This window comes from Rhincodon typus, chromosome 7 (genome assembly GCF_021869965.1).
Source record: "Rhincodon typus isolate 14 chromosome 7, sRhiTyp1.1, whole genome shotgun sequence".
NCBI lineage: Eukaryota > Metazoa > Chordata > Chondrichthyes > Orectolobiformes > Rhincodontidae > Rhincodon > Rhincodon typus.
Window position 1 is genome coordinate 90759158 of NC_063338.1, and position 21367 is coordinate 90780524.

The 21367-nt window shown below is 42.3% G+C and overlaps 1 protein-coding gene across 1 annotated transcript in view; it reads left to right on the forward strand.

Moving 5' to 3' along the window:
• Positions 1–3163: 3163 nt before the first annotated feature.
• LOC125483519 (adenylate cyclase type 5-like) overlaps positions 3164–21367 on the forward strand; it is a 52914-nt gene continuing 34710 nt past the window's right edge. Inside the window, exon 1 of the mRNA XM_048599201.1 lies at positions 3164–5004. Within this exon, the coding sequence (XP_048455158.1) occupies positions 4060–5004 (945 nt within the window). The 5' untranslated portion in view covers positions 3164–4059. The remainder of the gene's footprint in view (positions 5005–21367) is intronic.

The following is a 21367-nucleotide window of genomic DNA, read 5'->3' on the forward strand; positions in this document are numbered from 1 at the left end:
CATCTACAGTCCCTACTATCTCTTAAAGAAACAGCCTACAGCTTTACTAGGTACCAAACTGTCCCAGTTCCTATTTGATTATGGGACCAGGACCACTCCTTATGTAACCACAGGGATTGTGCCAGCAAAGTTGCTAATGGGGAGAAGACTCCGCACCAGGTTAAATCTGATCTTTCTGGACCCGGGGTGGGTGAGTGTGTGTGCGTGTGCATGCGTATGTGATATGGCATCAAGAACGCCAATTCCAGACACAAGAATCCATTAAGTGAAAGAGACAGTTTACTTCAGGGGAGGAAGATTGGTGTAGGAACCACGGGAAAGGCCCTGCATGGGTAAGAGACATGTTCGATGTGAGGTCAGGTCCAGTGACATATAAAGTTTGGGTTGGTGTGACAGTCCTGAACAAGCACATAGACCATATGAAAGCTGCAAACTCGCAGTGAGGGAGCCAAAGGTACTCAGCTTCTCGACAGCCTTTCTGGCTGTTCCGGAACCCGTGGGTTTTCCTACTCCATGAAGTGTTGAAGATATCTCGGAATCTGAGATGGCCACTGCGGATGTTACCACCTCGACACCTTTGCTGCCTGAAGACAATGAATTTCTTCCAAGATTTTCCAGGCATAAGAGGCGAGCTAGTCTGCATTACACCCCGCTTATATCTGAGGGGGAGGTGGAGGAACCTGACCCAATGCTATAAAACCCTAGTGGAGCTAATTAAAAAAAGAACAGGCCTACATCCTCAGACTCAGAGGGGGATGGTTGTAGTGATTGTAATGAGGTCAACCAAGTGGACCTCATAGAATATGAGTGCCCTGATTGGGGCTATTAATCTAGTCCAATCAGAGAGTCCTGGCTGACAGATAAGAACAGGAGTGTCAGACATCCTGTTCACTATGACAGCTGGCTCTGAAGGAGCTGGATCAGTGTCCAGGACACTCCACATGTAAATAAAGGGTGAATTGGTGATGGGATACCAGCTTCTGTGGAGTTATTTCAAAGGGAGCACAGGGTATACTGATAGAGTTATATGGGGGAGGATGGGAAGAGGCTTGAATGGAGTAACTTATCAACATGGATTGGTTGGGCCAAATGCATTATGTTCATGCAGTATATTCCAGTTAATTCCAGAGCTGGCAACGTATTCCAATTGTTTGCTGTTCCAAGGGAAATAAACAACTTTCTGATACTTAAGCCAGATCTGACCATCCATCTGGTAACTAAGAGTTATAGAACCCCTTCAGTGTGGAAGCAGGCCATTGAGTCCATATGTAGCCCCTGAAGAGCATCCCACCCAGACCCCCACTCTATCCCCATAACCCCCATTTCCCATGGCTAATCCGCTTAGCTAACACATCCCTGGACACTACGGATAATTTAGCACAGCAAATCCAGCTTAAGTGCACGTCTTTGGACTGAGGGAGGAAACCGGAGCACCTGGACGAAGGCCACACACAGAGAATGTGCAAACTCCCTTATACCTGATTGAAAGTCCTTCTAGACAGATGGTGAAACTCATATTCAATTAACAAATCAGGCATTAAAAGTTAGTCCCATGATAACCACAAAACCAGTTGATTGCTGTAAACAAACACATTGTTCACTTACAGACAAACAGGAGGCTGGAAGAGCACAGCAGGCCAGGCAGCATTCAGGACAGTCCTGAAGAAGGGTAATTGACAAAACTTTGACTGCTCCTTTCCTCCAGATGCTGCCTGGCCTGCTGTGTTCTTCCAGCCTCCTGTTGGTCAACCTTGGATTCCAGCATTTGCAGGTTTTTTTGTCTCTAATCTTGTTCACTTATGCCTTTTAGGGAAGGAAATCTGCCCTTTTACTTGAGGTAACAAGGTGTAGAGCTGGATGAACACAGCAGGCCAAGCAGCATCATAGGAACAGGAAGGCTGACGTTTCGGGCCTAGACCCTTCATCAGAAATGGGGGAGGGGAAGGGGGTTCTGAAATAAATAGGGAGAGAGGGGGAGGCGGATAGAAGATGGATAGAAGAAACAGACAGGTCAAAGAGGCGGGGATGGAGCCAGTAAAGGTGAGTGTAGGTGGGAAGGTAGGGAGGAGATACTTGGTCGGCTCTCCATGATGGTTGCGTTGATAAAAGATAAAAAACAAGAGGGCATACATGGAGTCACAGAGGTCCAGTGCTGAAAAGAGTCCTTCGGCCCATGAGTCTGCACCAGTCAAAAACAACCATCCAATTATTCTGATCCCATTTAGTGACATGCAAAAGAAGCATGGGTGATGAGAGAAAAAAACATTTTCACATGGTGAGTAGTTAAGGTCTGGAATGCGCTGCCTGGAAATTTGATGGAGGCAGGTTCAAGTGAAACATTGAATGATTATTTGAATACAACTAGTGTGCTGGGATGTGGGGGAAAAGCACGAGTTTGGCACTGGGAATAGGAACAGGGGCACGCACAATCGTCCGAATGGCCTCCTTCTGCGCCAGTATCAATTCCGTGATGCTGTGATCACGGGTAGGACTTTCAGGCAAAGCATTCGACAACGAGAAAGGAAAAGCAACTGCCCTCCCGGAGTTAAAATCGGGCCCGGAATTGGGGCTGGGCGAGGGCCGCCGCAGTCAAACCTGATGGAGGCATTGTGACGTCACCGGCCAATCGGGAGACTGGGAAGAGGAGAACGGACCAATGAGGAAGGCTAGTCCACTTGGCCATGAATCAAGTTTGAGTGAGTGAGATGTAACAAAAGAGGTTGCGGAGCCTCTCCACAATGTCCACTCCGAAATGGTGCACTTCATTCATCTCATTCTAACTGCTGCAATCGGACCTTTCATTTTTATTTAAGATTTATGCAGTTTCCTCTCCCAGTTCATTTCCTCTCCTCTCCTCCCTTCCCATCCCTCCCTCCTCAACAGCATTCCGCAGTATTTCAGTCTTTTAATTAAGAATCGATCTTTAACCATCCTGCAAAATGTCTTCTGTTAGCTTCTGTGCAAAGCCATTGCCGTTTCATTTGATGGGGAGGGTGGTCAAGAGGCGTCATTGGAAATAGCTGGAACACATTCATTTGCTTTCTGTAGTGCACCATCGGCAATGTGTTGAGGGTCACTCTTTCCCTCTCTATTTAAAATAAAACAGGATAAACGCTCACGCATCGTTGGTGTGCAAATCGACGACAGAATTGCTGCTGATCTGATGGCCATACCTCGCCTGCATTTAGGCAAGAGCCGCGCTGGAGGGAGCAGCGTTGATCTCCCTCTTCCTCTCTCCCTTGTGTGATATGCCAGTCTATAAAACGCTGCTCTCTTGTCTTGCTCCGCCTCAGTGGTGTCCAGGCAAGGGAGAAACGAATGGCCAGTGTTATGCCTACACTCAGCCGGAGCGATGGAGGAATTAAACGAGTGTGAACACTTCCCCGAGAGAAAGGGAAAAGGGGAACTGACTAGCGCGGTTGCTTCCAAGTCCCGGTGAATGATCAGAAGAGACCACATTGCCGAACTTTCCATTCTCCTGACCCGTGGACAACGTATACTGTATTGAGAGGGGAGTAGATCGGAGCTCTTTAAGGACCGTCATAATCGCTGCAATGGGAGAATAATGCCCCGCAAGCCGTGTACGTCCAAAAGGTTTCATTTTAGCTAAGAAATATATATGTTATGTGCATATCCTTCGTGAGCTATATGCTTAAAATGGAGAAGCCACCAACCAGCTTCAGAGAAATTTTCCTTAAAGCTGGATTTAGCTGAAGATCAACTGGTGACAGATCTGGGAGGTAATGTTCAATCCAAAAACTTCAGATTTCTATCTAGTTCAAAGGGCTGCTGATGCTCTTATATTTTAAGGAAAAGCTGGAATTTGCAGTTTTGCCCTGGAGTTGATGGGATTAAGCAATTTGGGAGAATTCTTCCAGAAAGGAGCACTCTTACTAAAATTGAAACTGAACAGTTTTTGGGACCAGAGACGTTGGAGACATCAGAGTGCTTTTATGCATGTGGAAAATTGGATCGAGTGGGTTACCGGAGGGGTTGAGGAACCAGTTTGAATAGTGGTGCAAAGGGAGACTTGAAGGGGAGAGTGGGAGGTGGGAGACCATGTCCAGAGCGAACAGTGTGAGCCCCCCAGGTGCTGGATCAGCTCCCACAGGAGGTAATGAGCACCGGGCAGCCTGGGCAGAGGGCGAGGTGGGCACCTTGCAGTCCAGAGCCAATGGCATCTCAATCCCCAGCAGGAGAGCCAGGGATAAGCGATGGAAGGGTGAAGAGGTGGATGAGGAGAATGGCCAGCAACAGTTACCCAGGAAATCCAGCAGGCTCAGCTTCCGATCCAAGTCTGCATGGCAGGAACAGCTAGACAGGGAAGGTGGATCAGCAAGCCGGAATAGTGTGGCCCGGCCCAGGCATCAGTTCCGACTGGATGGGGAGGTGCGACCGAAATCAGTGGAGGTGGGACTGGAAGAGAGAGCCATGTCTAAGCTGGCTGATATTGATTCCTCAGCCTCCGATGTTGACATCTCCTTCGCAGATTGCTGCCACCGACTGTTTCGGATCTTCCAGTCCAAGAAATTCCAATCTGAGAAGTTGGAGAGGCTGTACCAGCGTTACTTCTTCCGCTTGAACCAGAGCAGCTTGACCATGCTGATGGGGGTCCTGGTGCTAGTCTGCGCCGTTCTGCTGGCTTTCCATTGTGTCCAGGGGAGCTACGAGCTCCCATACCTAGTGATTTTGGCTGTGACCATTGTCCTGGTCCTTACGCTGATGGTGGTCTGCAATCGTAACGGCTTCCACCAGGACCACATGTGGATCATCTGCTACCTGCTCATTCTGGTGATCCTGGCGGTGGAGATCATCGGGCTGCTGTTGGTAGAGCCACGCTCTGCATCGGAGGGGATCTGGTGGACCATCTTCTTCATTTATATCATCTACACCTTGCTGCCCATCCGAATGAGAGCAGCAGTCATCAGTGGCATTCTCTTATCATCCCTCCACCTTGGCATATCTTGGAGGAGGAACCTGGTGGACCCCTTCCTGTGGAAACAGGTAAGATTCTTGTTGAAAAAGATTTGATTTCAAGGGGATTTGGCTAGTTCCTCGTTATCGTCCTTATTGCTGAGTATCAACTCTACCTTGAATGGATTGGATGCATGTGGTGTTGATGTGATCTATCACTTCTCATCCATGGGTGGCCTTCTTTCACAGAGGTAGTGAGTGGTTACAGTGCAGAATGAGGCTGCTTGGTCCATTGTTTCTGTGCCAGGATGGATTTTTGCTCAGCTTTTTTATTATTCACTTATGGATGTGGGCATCTCTGGCTGGGCCAGCATTCGTTGCACATCCCCAGCTATACTTGAGAACGTGGTGATAAGCTGCTTTCTTGAACTGCTGCAATCCATGTTGTTTGCAAAAAAAAATCTATTTTACTGACTGCTTCTGGAGCTGATGCAGTGGTGCTATATAAGACAGGGTTACTACTGAGACGTTAATACATATTGGGAAATCTTAAGTGAGCTATTGAAGCTTTTCAGAGTTATTACATGATCGGTCAGCGTGCATCAAACTGGTGTCCTCATTAAGACCTTCTTGATTACCATCTTGATATTTTTCTCTTTATTCTAAGCATGGGATCTGGGCATCACTGGCAATACCAGCATTTGTTGCCAATCCCACTTTTCCAGAGAGAGCATTGACAGTTGACTACATTGCTGTGTTTCTGGAGTCAAGTGTAGCTAGGGATAACAGATTTCCTTCACTAAGATGAGTTTTTACGACACTCTGTGATAGTTTCATGATCACCATTGCTGATACCAGCTTTCAATTCTAGATTTTCAAAGCTTAATTAAATTTATTATTGAATATAAATTCCATCAGTTGCCATGGTTGTATTTGCTTGGGTTTCTGGATTACTTGTGCAGTGATATTATCATAATGGGTGATCCCATTATGGTATTTTTGATTCCAAGTAGTACTGTGATATTGAACCCTAAGAATGAGTGTTAGTATAATCTATAAATAGGCTTTAAGTCTTATACTCAGAAAACATATGGTTTAAATTAAATAGCTAACTTAGGAATGGTTGATTATATTAAACTGACAGTGGGACTAGCCACTGGGACTGAATATTGTTGGCAGGCAACTGGACTGTTGGAATGGTGTATCGTATTCTGCAAACTTTGGGACTGAACACTTGGGCCATACATTATACCTCACTATTTCCTTGTCTTCTTGTTCATAAATCTAATGAATTGGTTTACACTAAATCAGCAGCTCTGTATGGAAAAGCTGAGTTAAGTACTCTGAGTATTAACAGAGACAGGACTAACCACAACGCAAAGCAGCCTGCCAAGGCAATTATAAAATCCATTCTCCGTTTTATTACAATTCCACTGGGTCATGTCCAGGTCTGGCTCTCTTACCAATGACTGCTGTCAACATTGGCATACCTTCTAACTTTTAATTATGAAGCAGTGTATTGAGCTGAGGTGGATTTGAGAGGAGTCTCCCTACATCATGCAACAGCTTTCAAAGTAATTTTTATTTTTGGGTCTTGCAAAAATGGTATGAAAAGAACAGCCGAGTTGTTAGTCGACTGCACTGCACCAGTGGCATCTCTGGCTGGTTGCTATGTTGAAAAAGCAGGATTATTATTCTTAAAGGAGCTTGTCCTCCAATTTAGTTAGAAAGATGTTTTTGTGCATTTACACATTTGTATATGTTGAACGTTTTCCTCTTTCCTCCTCTGCAATGTATGAACAACCCCCACCCCTTTTATCAGGTGACATTAGCTAACACTGCACTGATCAAACCAGGTATTTTCACAAGACTGACTGATCCACTTACTATGTACATAGATGTTCCTTTGTAAAGGTGTAGTTGCCATAGTCTATTCCTTCGAAGAATACTGTTGTTTTAGTTTGCTCATCTGTCCTTGCCTACTGACCCTGTCACACCCAGAAACCCTCTGATTCTTTGAATTTTCAAAATCTGATTTCAGAACACATACAAAATTATTTCATGCAACAACTTAATTTCTAGCCACCTTCTGAGATCCCAACTGGAATTTCTCATCGCCTGCAAAATGTACATTTATGCATATGTCCCCATGCATTCTTTTTGTAAATGTTTTATGTTTAGAACACAAATGTACCAGAAAGTGATGTTTTCAATGAATGTTTTTCATCAAGCTTCTCATCTCTAATCCAAGCAATTCTTTGACATAGCCCCCACATTTGTCCACTGTACAGGCCCCTGTGGGAACGCAATTTAAACATAGCTTCTTATAGTCATTGCCGGTGTACTTAAATTGGAATGACTGATATTAAAGTTCGGAGAACTGAGATACTGAGTTCTAACATTTTAGTCTCTTTAGTGCTGTTCCCAATCTATATTGGTTGAGGGGCAACAATGTTTATTGAGGACAGTGAACATATGTATCCAAAACTGAATAGTTTAAGATGATGTTTGGCACAATGGGGAGAGAAGTTGTTTCTTAAGCATATTATGTATGGAGTCTTGGTTGTTTTCTGCCCTGCCCTCCTCCATGACCACACAGAGACGCTAAAAAATTGAGGACTTGTACAGTGACAGCCATCAAATGTTTGTAAAGTTACTGCTTTAAGTGGATCGTTTCTCATGTTTGTGATATGATGGTGAAGTTTGACGTGTTATTTGATTATTGTATGATATAAGTCCCATTGTCATTCACACACTCTGTCCGCATACGTGCACTTCCTAGCAAGAATCATTAATTCGTGATAATATTCTTACAGCTTCCAAATTCGTAGACACTGAGTGAAAAAAATTAAAATGGAAACCCGTTTAGTGAAACTCAGTGGACAATATAAATGAGGTAATGATGGTCAGAGGAATCAGATTTATTAAGTTGATGGAAATTGAGTTCTCGCAGAAAATTCCAAAATGCCATTTTATTTTAATTTGTTCATTAAAGTCAGCCTCATTCAGGAACAAATGTCGGGCTTAGGACTTTCATTTTCCATAGTGATGCTATTCTAATTTTTTTTATCTGTGGAAGGACAGAATTTTTTTGTTTTAAGTTGTAGATGTTTTAAGATTTAATTCTCACATTTGCCTCAGCAAATAAATAATTGAACACTGGTTCTCTTATTGACTTTGATAAACAGCTCTCCTAAGGGCAGGCCTGATGCCTGGCTCTAGGCCCTGATGCCATGGTGGGTTACCATGGAAACCTCTTCTCCACTCTACATTTTCTGGGCCCTGAAGCCAAATAAGTGTATTCCATTCTTTGAGGATGTGTAGGTGGGTAGGACTATAATATTAATGGGGCTGCGGAGGTGGGTTGAGAGAGGGGGCGGCACAGTGAGACTGTCAAGTCTGTAGGAAAGAAAACACCCAGCTATTTTACTGAAAAGCAATTCTGTGTGTTTCCAGCGCCTGCTCTCCTTATCCCTCTTAAAGGAGCAGGTCTGAATTCCTCAAGGTTAGCCATTTAAAGGGATGTCACCTTCATTATAAAAGTACTTTTTGTACTGCTGGTTTACCAGCACCCTTGCATAAAGCAGAAATCTTCCCAGAAAGGGCATCGGCACTTGGTTTTCAGTCTCACTCACCATTTTCTGGTTCATGTCCCCTGATCAACTATAGTGCAGATGGAGAGAGGTGGGTGTTCAGAATCTGCTGTCCATGCCTGCTATATCAGTATTCTAGCATGGATTCTCAAATCCCAGAGGGAAAAGGAAAACAGTAATACTTTGGAATGAGCATACTGGAGCTCCGTTTTGATTTATACAAGATGAGTCGAACCAGTGTGTGTCATTTGCAGGTTTTACTGGTTTTTACTTCTGGGGTGGGAATTAGGAGCAAGCAGTCTACTATTTTAAAGAACCAACACTCTCCCCCTCTTTCTGTTCACTGTGCTCAAGGATGAGAAAAACAATCCTGAACCTAATACTTTCTGTAAGACGGCTGGTACGCACAATTGATTCATGTGTTTGCACATCTTTTAGCCTCTGGGATCGGGGTACAATCTGTATTGCTCAAGATATGTCATGTTGCCCATATTCCAAATTTGTTGTCACTTCCTAAGGTATAGGATTATGTGTAAGCTAGTGTGCCCATCATGGCCAGTGATACACTCCTTGTTACACATGCAAAGCCTAAGGTTTACAAGCAGAAACAGCAGACTTCAGCTCTTTAGGAGCAGCTTCGATTTGCCAAGTTTCGAGCTATTCTTAGAGGTACAGGTGAGTGTGGAAGATAAAGATTGGCTGCGCAAGGTACTCACAGCAACGCTTTAGAAGAGCTGCATTTACAACAGTAAAAATTCAGATTCAGAGATAGTAGGAACTGCAGATGCTGGAGAATCTGAGATAACAAGGTGTAGAGCTGGATGAACACAGCAGGCCAAGCAGCATCAGAGGAGCAGGAAAGCTGACGTGGGGAAGAGGCAGAGGATCCTTGCTGCATTTAGCCCAGTTCTTCCCGTGGACCATCTACAAGGCTTAACTGGTGTACTTTTGGCTGTGTTTCAGTGATGTGCAAACCAATGCCAAAAGTGCGGCTTGGAAGCTGTTAAACCCATAAATATAAAGTGAGAATGAATTGGGGGTGAGGTGGGGAAGAGGAGGTGTACACAAGAACCTTGAAAGCCGCTGTCAACTCTATAAGGAAAAGTGACATGCAAACATAGAAGTCCGCTCTTGACATTAATGGTCAACCTTATGTCTTCTCTGTACTCTCTGCTTTGAATGTCTCCCTTGTGTCCTGGAGACCAACACTGGACATGTATGAACATGTAGTTTGTCCATAATTATATGTCCTCTAAATTTTAGTACGATGATTTAATGGGGGTGAGTAGTGGGGCGGGGTGGGGGGGGTGGTGCGGTGGGAAGAATTGGGAAATGATTTGCAATAGGTAACATTCTGAGCTGTCTGCCTGGTAATTGGTTTCTGTCCTATCAGGAAGAGGAATGGGATTTTGTCTTTTTAAGGGGAAGGGAGACTTTTGAGGAGGTCAGAATAACTTGCTCTTGTAGTTGAAGAATTTGCAGAATGAATGTTCTACCATGTATTAGACCAAACAATTCCTGAAATGCTGAACATCCCAATATAAACTAGTGGCAGAAGCATTTACTTTGCAGCTTTGGACTCTGTCTCACCCATATTTCCGTGAATTCATTGGACCTGACTCATGAAATCAAAGAATTGTTACTTCACAGAAGGAGACCATTCTTCCCATCATATCTGCACTGACTCTCTGAATGAACAATACACCTAGCGCCTTTTCCCCTTAACTTTTCTCAAATAATCATTCAATGGACACAGCCTCCACAACACTCTCAGGCTGTGCACTCCAAAGCCTGGTCACTTGCTGTTTGAAAAGGTTTTCCCTCATGTCACCATGTATTTTTATGTCAGTTAACTTAAATTGTACCACCTCGTTCTGAACACTTACACCAATGTGAATAATTCATCTCTATCTACCCTTCCTGATTTGAATGGTTTATCAAATCTCCTCTCAACTTTCTCTTCTTCAGGAAAACACTTCCAACTTCTCTGACCTATTTACGTACCTGAAGTAAGGAAGTAAAAGTTCACCTATCTGACCTTCTTAAAGCAGGACTCACAGCTAACATGTGTTGTCTTATCGATACTGAACCTAGGCTACTGACGTACCTGTTCAGCTCCAGATTTCTCTCTTTATTTTTCTGAAAGATGGAGCAAACTTCTGTAGCAACATGCGCTAGCTAAATGTCAAAGTTTAACTAATGAGAGCAAGATTATTCAACCAAGTTCTCACATGCCCAGTCTCCACCAGCAAGGATAATGGTTAGTAAAAGCATCCCAAACAGTGTTGTTTAGTCCCTGAGGGGAAGCTGGGCTGCTGTGGTGAGTTGTGGGGTCATCCTGGCTGACATAAAAGAACCTACATTTATTTAATGTATTTCACAACTTCCAGATGTCCCAGTGCCATTGAATTACCCTTTGAATTGGAATTCCTGTTTGTGAAGTTAGAAAATTACCAATCAATTTGCACACAGTAAGGCCCCTCATAAAACATTAGAGAAATGAAGTATCTATTTTAGTTGTATTGGCTGAGGGATAAAAATTGGCCAGAACACCTCTGCATTTCTTCGAAATAGTACCATGGGATTTTATGCATCTAGCTGAGAGCGCAGACTGGGTACTCAGGTTTAATACCTCATCTAAAAGACACCACACCTGACAATGATCCTCAATGGAGTGTCAAGCCTAGGTTTTGTGCTCAAACCTTTAGACTGGAGCTTGAACACGTAGCCTTCTAACTTTGAGGCAAGAGCACTAGCCACTGAACCATGGTCACATAAAGGTCGACCTGCTTATCAATCATGCAGCATAATCAAATCCAGATCTTCATTGTTCCTGCAGCTTGTACCATTGGCCAAAATGCCTCGCAAAATGTATGTGATGTACACAGATTTAACAAGCAAAGAGCAGTTGTATCTTAAATGAAACTATTGCCATGGACAGTGCATTTTGCTGAGCTGCACCTTGGTTCTTATCAATTTGGTTTGTTATAGGGACTAGAAACAGTCTTAAGCTTTTTATTCTGTTATGGGTGTGGGCATCACAGCCAAGGATGGTGCCCATCCCGAACTTCTCTTGAACTGAGTGACTTGCTGAGCCATTTTGTGGGCAGCTCACATTGTTGTAGTTACATGGAAGCCAGACCATGTAAGGACAGCCGATTTTGTTCTCCAAAGGTTATTAATGAACAATGGGTTTTTCATGACACTTTCATGACCATCATTACTGAAACTGGCCTTTAATATCAGATAGATTAGTTAGATTCAAATTCCACTCACTATTGTCATGAGATTTGAACCTATGTCCCCAGACCATTCACCTGGGCCTCTGGATTTTAGTCTAGTGGCAATACCACTACATTACCATCTTCCTGCCAGCCAGAATGGCTGCCAGCTATTCATGTTTGGAAAGAAATTAACTTACTACTGACTACCCCTCTGCAGTCAAGGTTGACCTATACAAGGAGTTTTCTGTACCTTTGATGCAATATCCTGTTGTTTATCCTTTCACTGTTTATGGACTTAATATTCTCTGTACCAGCATGAGTAACTTTTTCAATGGGTTGAGGGGTGAATAGGAAGAGAAAAAGACAATGAGTTGAACTATTAATCTTTTAGCCTCTTGTGAAGTGACCAGGGCTTCCATTATTTTGGTCAATTCTAATGTGGAGTCATTTTCCTGACTACAAGTAAGTGAGATTTAATCCTCCCTTTTGCTCAGATTTGGTTTTTGCCACTTCTCTCGCATCCTCCTGAAGTCTTTGAAGCTGAACAAGGCTGACAGCCATCTGGTCCCTTACCTAACTGGGACTCATCCTCTCCATGTGCATAGATGATGAAGCTCTCCAACTAGTGTTGACCCATTTGGTTGACATGCTGATTTGGAAAACTTAGGCTTTAGTGTTGGCATGTTGTGAAGAACAGACTCACCAAGACATTTCAATAGTGAATAAAAAATGGTTTTCCCCTGAATATCCTTGTGTGTTTTGGTTTTATTCGACACAATTCTGAGCATATACAAATCAACTAGTGATTTAGTCATAGCACTTGTTTGTTGCATTAGCAAATACAACTTTGCACAGCTAGGCCTATCACTCAGCAAAGGAGCCAATTATATGCCATTGGTGTAAATAGGAGTTAGGCAATGGCATGTTTCCAACAGAGCTCCATCATTATCTTCAAAGTTCCACAGATGCTGATGCACCCTCTTGTCATGGCACTAGGCGCCAGTCTGAGAAGACATTAGAATTGTGGAGCCCACTGCCAAGCGATACACCTGTTTTCAGCAGAAATTTGAACTAATCTTTCCTTTCCAGTCAAGGAGCACCGAAGCAAACTCCGGTGTCCAATGCAACATGAGCAAAATATTCAACTTGGTCTGTACAACATGGCTGCAGAATGGGCATGCATTGACTTGCTGAGCTATTTGAAGGGAGTAAAGATTTTGTTGGGATTGGAGAAGTGATGGAAAGCAGTACATGTGTAACTAAGATTTTCCATAACCAACAATATAAAGGGGTCAGCTAAGGCTGTTAAATGATAGGGAGCTAAGGGAGATAATTGATGTAAAGGTATGGATCAGTCATGATACAGTTGAATGGTCATGTTCACCACTTTAGTAGGCTCTTGTGGTGCAGTGGTAGTGTCCCAACTTGTATTTGAATGGTTGAGCACTCTTGAGGGTTTGAGTTGCTGAAATGCCTTCCTGTGTGTTTGGTATCATTTAATGATGTTTTATTCTGGATTAGGAAATGAGTGGAAGTTTTTCGACATGTGTGATCGATTTGGGAGAGCAGATTCGAAGGGTTGAATATTCACCTCTTGTTCCTATGTGTCTCAGCTCAACATAATACTAGTTTATTTGAAAGAAAATAAGCTGAATCACATAAATTAAGTGGAAGTTATTTTGTTCGTATATTTGATATTCACTCTAATGAGGCAGTAGCAGCACTTTACACTTCCTGTGGCATTGCTCTCAGTGGACAGCAGTGAGGCCAACCGTTCAATCCTTAACATTGTGAGATGTTTTAGCCATCTTAGATAAAGATACCTCAGTGCTCGGTGGTCACAAGTCACTTTGAGCAAAAATCGGAGTGAGAGAAACCATATCTTTGGGAATCCCACCACAGACTTGAAAGGCACATCTCCAGCACAGCACTAGAAGGTAAGAGCTGAACATAAGGCTGAGCCTTTCAAGAAATGAGGTAAGAATTTGCAAGATATAGGACAGTGTTCCGTATTGGTAAATTTTATTTCGTTTCTTCCATTTTGTGAATACTACATTTTGTTTGGTAAAGATGTCTGGAAATGTAGCATATCCAACGTTAACATTTCCTACAGAACTGGGTTTGAATGAATCTCATGCTTATTTGAACTGATTAAAAGCATTCTTTTCTGCTGTGGACACATTTGAAGAATGATGCACAAGACATGCAGTTATGTGAAAGATGGCTCCCATGGAGTTAGTCACAAGGCTTTTGGAGAACACGTTGATTTATAACAATCAGGTATGATGCCTTGTCACACACAGGATACTATGAAAACTATTTATTTTTCCAGTTTTGCTTTACTGTCTTGCTTAGATTCTACCCGACCCTTCAGTCTTGATTTGCTGCTGATTTTCAGGCTCAGTCATTTAATTGTTCAAGCAAGTGTGTATGTTGCACAAGGCATGTTATTAGCAAATTACTAGAAACAAGGAAACTTCTTGATTTTTAAAATCCCAGACATTCAAAAGTGCAAAGGAACATAACTTCTTAGTGACCCATGAAGTCATACACTGTCGCCTCTTGGACACATATCAGCTAATCCTTCCTAAACCAGACTCCTGGACTTTCTTACTTAATAGCACAGTACATGGGAGCTGTTTCACCTCATGAAGGCTTAACAATAAGGTTTACCATTAAACACTGGCCAGCAGTTTGGACGACCTTCTATGTTGTTCTTCAGGGAAGTGACATGGATAAACATCTAGATGCACCGCAGTGTGACAAGTGTGCCAGTTACAGTAAGTGTGCATTACACTGAAGGCTTTCAAAATGTAAAATCGGGAGCACTGCAATTGTTGAAAGCCTAAAAAGCCTAATCCAACCAGTGCCTTCTACAATGTGTTATTCTACTTTGATTTGAATGATGTGTCTTTGGTATTGAATGGTTAACCAAATGGAACTGCTGTTGGCTGTTAATAGATTTCAAGCCAGCTGGTGATATAGAAGCCAAGACACATTGTTTTTCAATGTATAGAGAGAGAAAAAGAGAGAGAGAGAGAGACTTTATTGAGATGCGCAGTCTTACAGCTCGTATCCCACAACATCAGTATTTCAACAGTCCCTTATCTATATGTGCTCAAAGACAATTAATACCCACCACCTCTTTTTTTGTAACATTAGCATGCGTTAACAAACGTTAACAGAGTGATTGACAAGACATTAACATTGGTTTTCTTTATTTCAATTTAAATGTGTCCAGAATTTTTTACAATTTATCTCACTAGCTATTTTCCCTTTGATGTGAACCTGTTGTGCAACAAGATCTCAGAAACTTGCAGATACAAGCTGATATGTAAACAGAATGGAATTTTGTAGGCCATTAGTGTTTAGATCTACTAGCGAAGTAGGAGCAATCTGGTGATGTTTGCAAAGTTGGAGACCTAAGAAGGTAAAGAGAAATGATAGAAAATGGACTCACACAAGATTGTCTGAAATACTTTAATGATTCATGGGTTTCTAGAGCTGTCTTCAGTCTAAATATTTGATACAAGGTGTCCAAAACTATCATAAATAGCAGCCATGAATCAAAAGCAATGATGAACAGGATGGGAAAAGAAATAAAGGAATTCAGAATTCAATGAGGTTCAATCAGACCACAACAATTGTCTGCTGTCATGCTAGTGAACTCCCTCAAATTTACGGTAAGTGCTACTCATAAGCTTATATTTAAATATTGTCAATGACTGTTATTATCATATGTTGAATAAATGAATATTTACTTGCAATCTTGTTAACTCTATGATTTTGAATATTAATTCCTAAGTAAAAACATTGCTCCTTTAAGATCGTTGATTGAAGCTGTTATACAATTTTATACTATGTGGGATTAAGTTAGAAGATTAGCTGTGACCCTTATTGAATTGTGGGCCAGGCTCGAGGAGCAATGTAACCTACCCTGTTCCCATTTCTTATATTCCTATGAAGGTTAACATTGCAGAAAGGAATTTACATAAACGTGCTCAGGGGTGCTTTAGAACTTAACCCGGCAAATGTCATTTCATGCAAGAACATCAAATATTCTGGATCAGCAATTTAAAAAAAAATTCATTCCCTGGATGAGAATGTCGCAGACCACGTAGCATTTATTGCCCATCCCTAAATGTTTAGAGTCAACCATATTGCTTTGGGTCTGGAGTCACACGTAGGCCAGACCAGATAAGGATGGCAGTTTCCTTCCCTGAAGGACCTTAGTGAACCAGATGGGTTTTACCAACAGTCGGCAATGGGTTCATGGTTATCATTAGATTCTTAATTCCAGACCATGTTATTGAATTCAAATTCCACCATCTACCGTAGTGGGATTCAAACCCAGGTCCCCAGAATGTTATTTGGGTCTCTGGATTAACAGTCTAGCGTTAATACCATTAGGGCATTGCCTCCCCTTAAACAAGTCAAATGTTCACATTGATTCTCGATATTGGAGACTGATTGCCCTGATTCATGGGCCAATGCTGCAGTGATGCTAGGACATGATTGCAACATTGTTTCCCAAAATCATGCAAATTATTAAATGTCACTTCATTATGAGTCTAACTCACTGACATGTCTCCCACTTTTTCTTGTAGAACTCACGTGGTTTGATTGTGGAGAGAGAAACAGAGCTGACGTTCCCAGTCCAACATGACATTTCTTCAGAACTTCTTCAGTTCTTCTTCTTTAGCTCTGAAGAAGTGCCATACTGGACTTGAAATGTTAACCTTGTTTCTCTCCCCATAGATGCTGCTAGACCTGCTGAGTTTCACTGGTATTTCCTGTTTTTGTTTGAGATTTCCAATATCCACAGTATTTCGGTTTTATCTGGTTTGATTGGACTCAATTAAAACACTAATGTTTGTTATACTGAACCAACATGAGCCAACTTGCAAGTGTTCTGGAGGAGAGGAGAGATTTCTTTTGTCATTTAAGTGTTGTTTGTTCATTTAGTTTGCACTCCAAGTCTCACACTATCCTGAATTGGAAGTATATGAACTGCTTTTTTTTATCATCACTGGCTCAAAGTCTGGAATTCTATATAATAACAGCATGGTCTGTGCCATAATGCGAGACTGCAATGGTACAGCACATGGACACCTTGGAATGAGAGCTGTAGGCATTGGAATTTCCCGAGAGCTTGGGGAGCCAATAGTTCCTGTGGTTTTCTCCATGTCAACTTGCCAACCAATCAGAACCTTTTTCTCTTGCAATACAAATTCACTGGAGTTTAGAAGAATCCGGGGAACTCATAGAAATTTATAAAATTTTGACAGGACTGAATGGGATAACCGCAGGAAGGATGTTCCTGATGACCATTGAGTCCAGGATCGAGGATCACAGTCTAAGGATATGGAGTAGACCATTTAGGACTGAGAGGAGGAGAATTTTTTTCACCCAGAGACTGTTGAGCCATTGGAATTCCCTGGCACAGAAATCAGTTGAGGCTAAAATATTGAATATTTTCAAGAAGGGGTTAGATATAGTCCTTAGGGCTAAAGGATTCAAAGGATATGGGGAGAAAGCAGAAACAGGGTGTACTGAGTTGTATGATCAGCCATGATAATATTGAATGATGGAGTAGGCTTTGAGAGCTAAAAGGCCTACTCTTGCTCCTGTTTCCTATGTTTTTATGTTATGACTGTCTGAAATTTGTCATTCCTGCATTTGTCCTGATGTCTGTAAGACAAAAAGCTCTGGCAACATGTCTCCCTTTCAGCAACATTCTAGTATGGTTTGCATTGAGACATTTCGAAGGACAGAGAAAAAGGCAGGTTATAATGTGTTTGGCTGTGTTTTTCTTCACCTCAATGTTGAGTCTGAAGCACTAATAGTAGGTTTATATTGACATTGATGCAGGGACATGTGTCAAATGTGGTCTAATTTGGAGAGTTGAGATTGCAAAGTTAATCTTTATGAGAAACATTGGAGAAGTTGAGATTGATTTTCATAGAGCAGAGATTGATAAGCAGAGACCTAATTGAAGGATTTTGATGTTTTACAAGGAAAAATTGAACAGGCTAGGCTTGTATCTGCTGGAGTTCAGAAGAGTAAGAGGTGCTTTGGTGGAAACATAGGATTCTGATGCGTTGCCAGGAGGTAGGTAGGATGTTTTCCCTAGTGGTAGAATATGGAATTAGGGGTCTGCCGTGCAAAAATAAGGCATCACCAGTTTAAAGGCAGAGATGAGGGTTGGTGGGAATGTAGAATGATGTTGCAACCAGATCACCTGTGATATTAAGAAATTGCACATTGGGCTTACAGGACCAAATGATCTACTCCTACTCCTGCTCATGAACTCGTACGTTTGGTAGGACAAGTAGGGAGAAACTGTTTTCTCTGGCAATTGGATTCATCATCATAATTTTCATATTTAAAATACTTGGCGAAATAACTAGAGAGGAAGTGAGGAGAATTGTTTATCACATGGTAAGTTTAAAGATCTGGAATGAGATAGTGGATGTATCAGATTTTGTAAGAACTTGCACACGACAGTTGCCTATATGGGACACAGTTCACCGAAGGAGTCCAGCTGTCGATTATCTTGGCAGAGGCTTCAACCTTCTATCATGTAGCTGACCAGGAATCGCTCCCATTTTTACCACCTGCCATCAGTGTGTGTTGGTAGGAGTGTGCAGGACTCTATTTAGCCACATTTTCCTTGGCCATTAATCCTTGTGTGGGATTTGAATCTAGACCTATTGGCTCAGAGACGGGTGCTCTGCTTGCCCCATACACCGCAAAGGACCATAAGGTAGGTTTGTTCATTCAAAAGACACAGTAGGTTATGTATTGCCATTATAGGGCACCACTCAACAAGTGTGGAATAAGGTGAGGAGGCAGGCACTGTTCAACTACCACAGCCAGTGTAGGAATTTAACCCAGACTGTAAGCATCATTCTCTAGCCATCTTGCCATCAAAGCATGGTGGGGCAAGTCATAGAGTCATACAGCACGGAGACAGATCCTTCAATCACTTTGTCCATGCTGACCAAATTTCCCAAACTAAACTCGTTCCCTTACCTGCATTTGGCCCATATCCCTAGAAACATTTCCTAATCATGTACCTATCCAAATGTCTTTCAAATGTTGCAAATGTACTCACATCTACCACTTCCTCTGGCAGTTCAGTCCACATACGAACCACTGTCTGTGTGAAAAATTTGCAGCTTAGGTGCCTTTTAAATCTTTCTCCTCTCATGTTAAAAATATGCCCTCTAGTTTGGAACTCACCCATCTTAGGGAAAAGACCTTTACTATTCACCTTATCTATGGCCTTCATGATTTTATAAACCTGTATAAGGTCACCCCTCAACCTCCTACGCTCCAGTGGAAAAAGGTCCTAGCCTATCCAGCCTGTCTTTTAACTCAAACCCTCCAGTCTTGGCAACATCCTAGTAAATCTTTTCTGAACCCTGTCCAATTTAATAATATCCTTCACATGGCAGGGCAACCAGAAATGTATACAGCATTCCAAAAGTGACCTCACTAATGTGCTGTACAACCTCAACATGATGTCCCAACTCCTATAATCAAAGGTCTGAGCAATGACGGCAAGTGTGCTAAATACGTTCTTAACCACCTTGTCTACCTGTGATGCAACTTTCAAAGAACTATGTACCTGAACCTCTAGGTCTCTCTGTCCAACAACACTACCCAGTGCCCTTCCATTAACTGTGTAAGTCCTGACCTTGTTTGTTCTACCAAAATGCAATACCCCGCATTTATTCAAATTAAACTCCATCTGCCACTTCTCTGCCCATTGGCCCAATTGATCAAGATCCTTTTATAATCTTAGATAACCTTCTTCACTGTCGACCTTACCAACAATTTTGGTGTCATCTGCAAACTTACAAACCATGTCTCCTAAATTGTCATCCAAATTGTTTATTTAAATGTCAAACGAAATTGGATCCAGTACAGAGCTCTGTGGAACACTGCTTGTCACAGGCCTCCAGTCCAAAAAACAACCCTCCATCACCATCTTCTGTCTCCTACCGTCAAGCCAATTTTGTATCCAATTGGCAAGCCCTCCCTGAATCCCATGTGATCTAACTACATTAATTAGTCTACCACGCTGAACCTTGTCAAAGGCTTTACTAAAGTCCATAATGACAAAGTCTACAGCACTGCCTTCATCAATCCTTTTGGTTATGTACTCAAAAAACTCGATAAAGCTTGTGAGACACAGTTTCTGGCACCTCCACATCATTATCCCTAATCAGTCTTTGCTTATCCAAATGCATGTTCTCTCAGAATCCCCTCCAACAACTTACCCACACTTAAGTCAAACTCACAGGTCTGTAGTTCCCAGGCTGCTCCTTACATCCTTTCTTAAATAAAGGCATAACATTAGCCAACCTCCAGTCCTCCAGCACCTCACCCGTGACTGTACTAGACGGAAATATCTCTGCTTGGAGCCCCGCAATTTCTTTCCTAACTTCTCACAATGTCCTGGGTTACACTTGATCAGGTCCTGGAGTTTTATCCATCTTTATGTTTTTAAGACCTCCAGCACTTCCTCTTCTGTAATGTGGATTGTTTTCAAGACATCAATATTTATTTCCCTGAGTTCCCTAGCCTCCATTTCTTTCTCCACAGTAAAAACAGACGTGAAATATTCCAGATCTAGGGAGAAACCATAGGGATGTGGAACCAAATTGGATAGCTCTTCAAAGATGGGACAAATGACCTCCTTCTGTGACGTAAGTGTCCATGATCTAACTGCTACAGTCTTTTGGCAGGGTTTCTCCTCTGGTGTGTTCTGTTCTGTCCCTGTTCGGGCCTTCACACAGGGCGGCTTGACTTGTCAATATGCTGTCACCATTCACCACCAACTCCTGTCAGAAGCGTGAGTAAGTCACTGAGAGACAACGAGAGCTCTGCTTGCATAATGCAACACAATTACATTTCTCATAATGGGCATTGCAGTTGTATTTGAGCTACAGTTGCTGTAGAAACCATTTGCAATCCAAACAGACATTTTCATTTAATTCCCCTCAGTCATTTTCACACAGAAAGTGGGATGGTTTGGATGCAGACTCACTGAATGGAGCTTGTATCTTGAAACACATTATGAGCGCAGTGACCTATTCAGTCCTCTACTGATGTTAACAGAGTTACCTCCCAAACCAAATCATATGTATGTTAAACCAAAAGAACTGCAGATGCTGTAAATCAGGAACAAAAAGAAAGTTGCTGGAAAAGCTCAGCAGGTCTGGCAGCATGTGTGAAGGAGAAAACGGAGTTAACGTTTTGGGTATGGTGACCCTTCCTCAGAACTCATGTATGTTAATATATGAGAAGGAAAGTGTTCAATTACCTGTAGTGTTGAAACTCAAATGCCATTTACAGTCCTGAGCACTGTTGTGATTTACTGTCTCAATGCTGATGCTCTGTTGTTGGCTTGTAATAGGTGATGTGTGCACACTAGTGAGTGCAGATGTTCAGTCCCGAACACAATAGCTCTCTGCTTTTTGCAAATGATAGTGGTGCTTTGAAGTGGTGTCACTGAATTGGTCCTTGATGAGCCTATAGTGGAAGCTGGAGCAAAATGGCACAGAGTAATGGCTCCAGAGATAGTATGAACTGCAGATGCTGGAGAATCTGAGATAACAAGGTGTA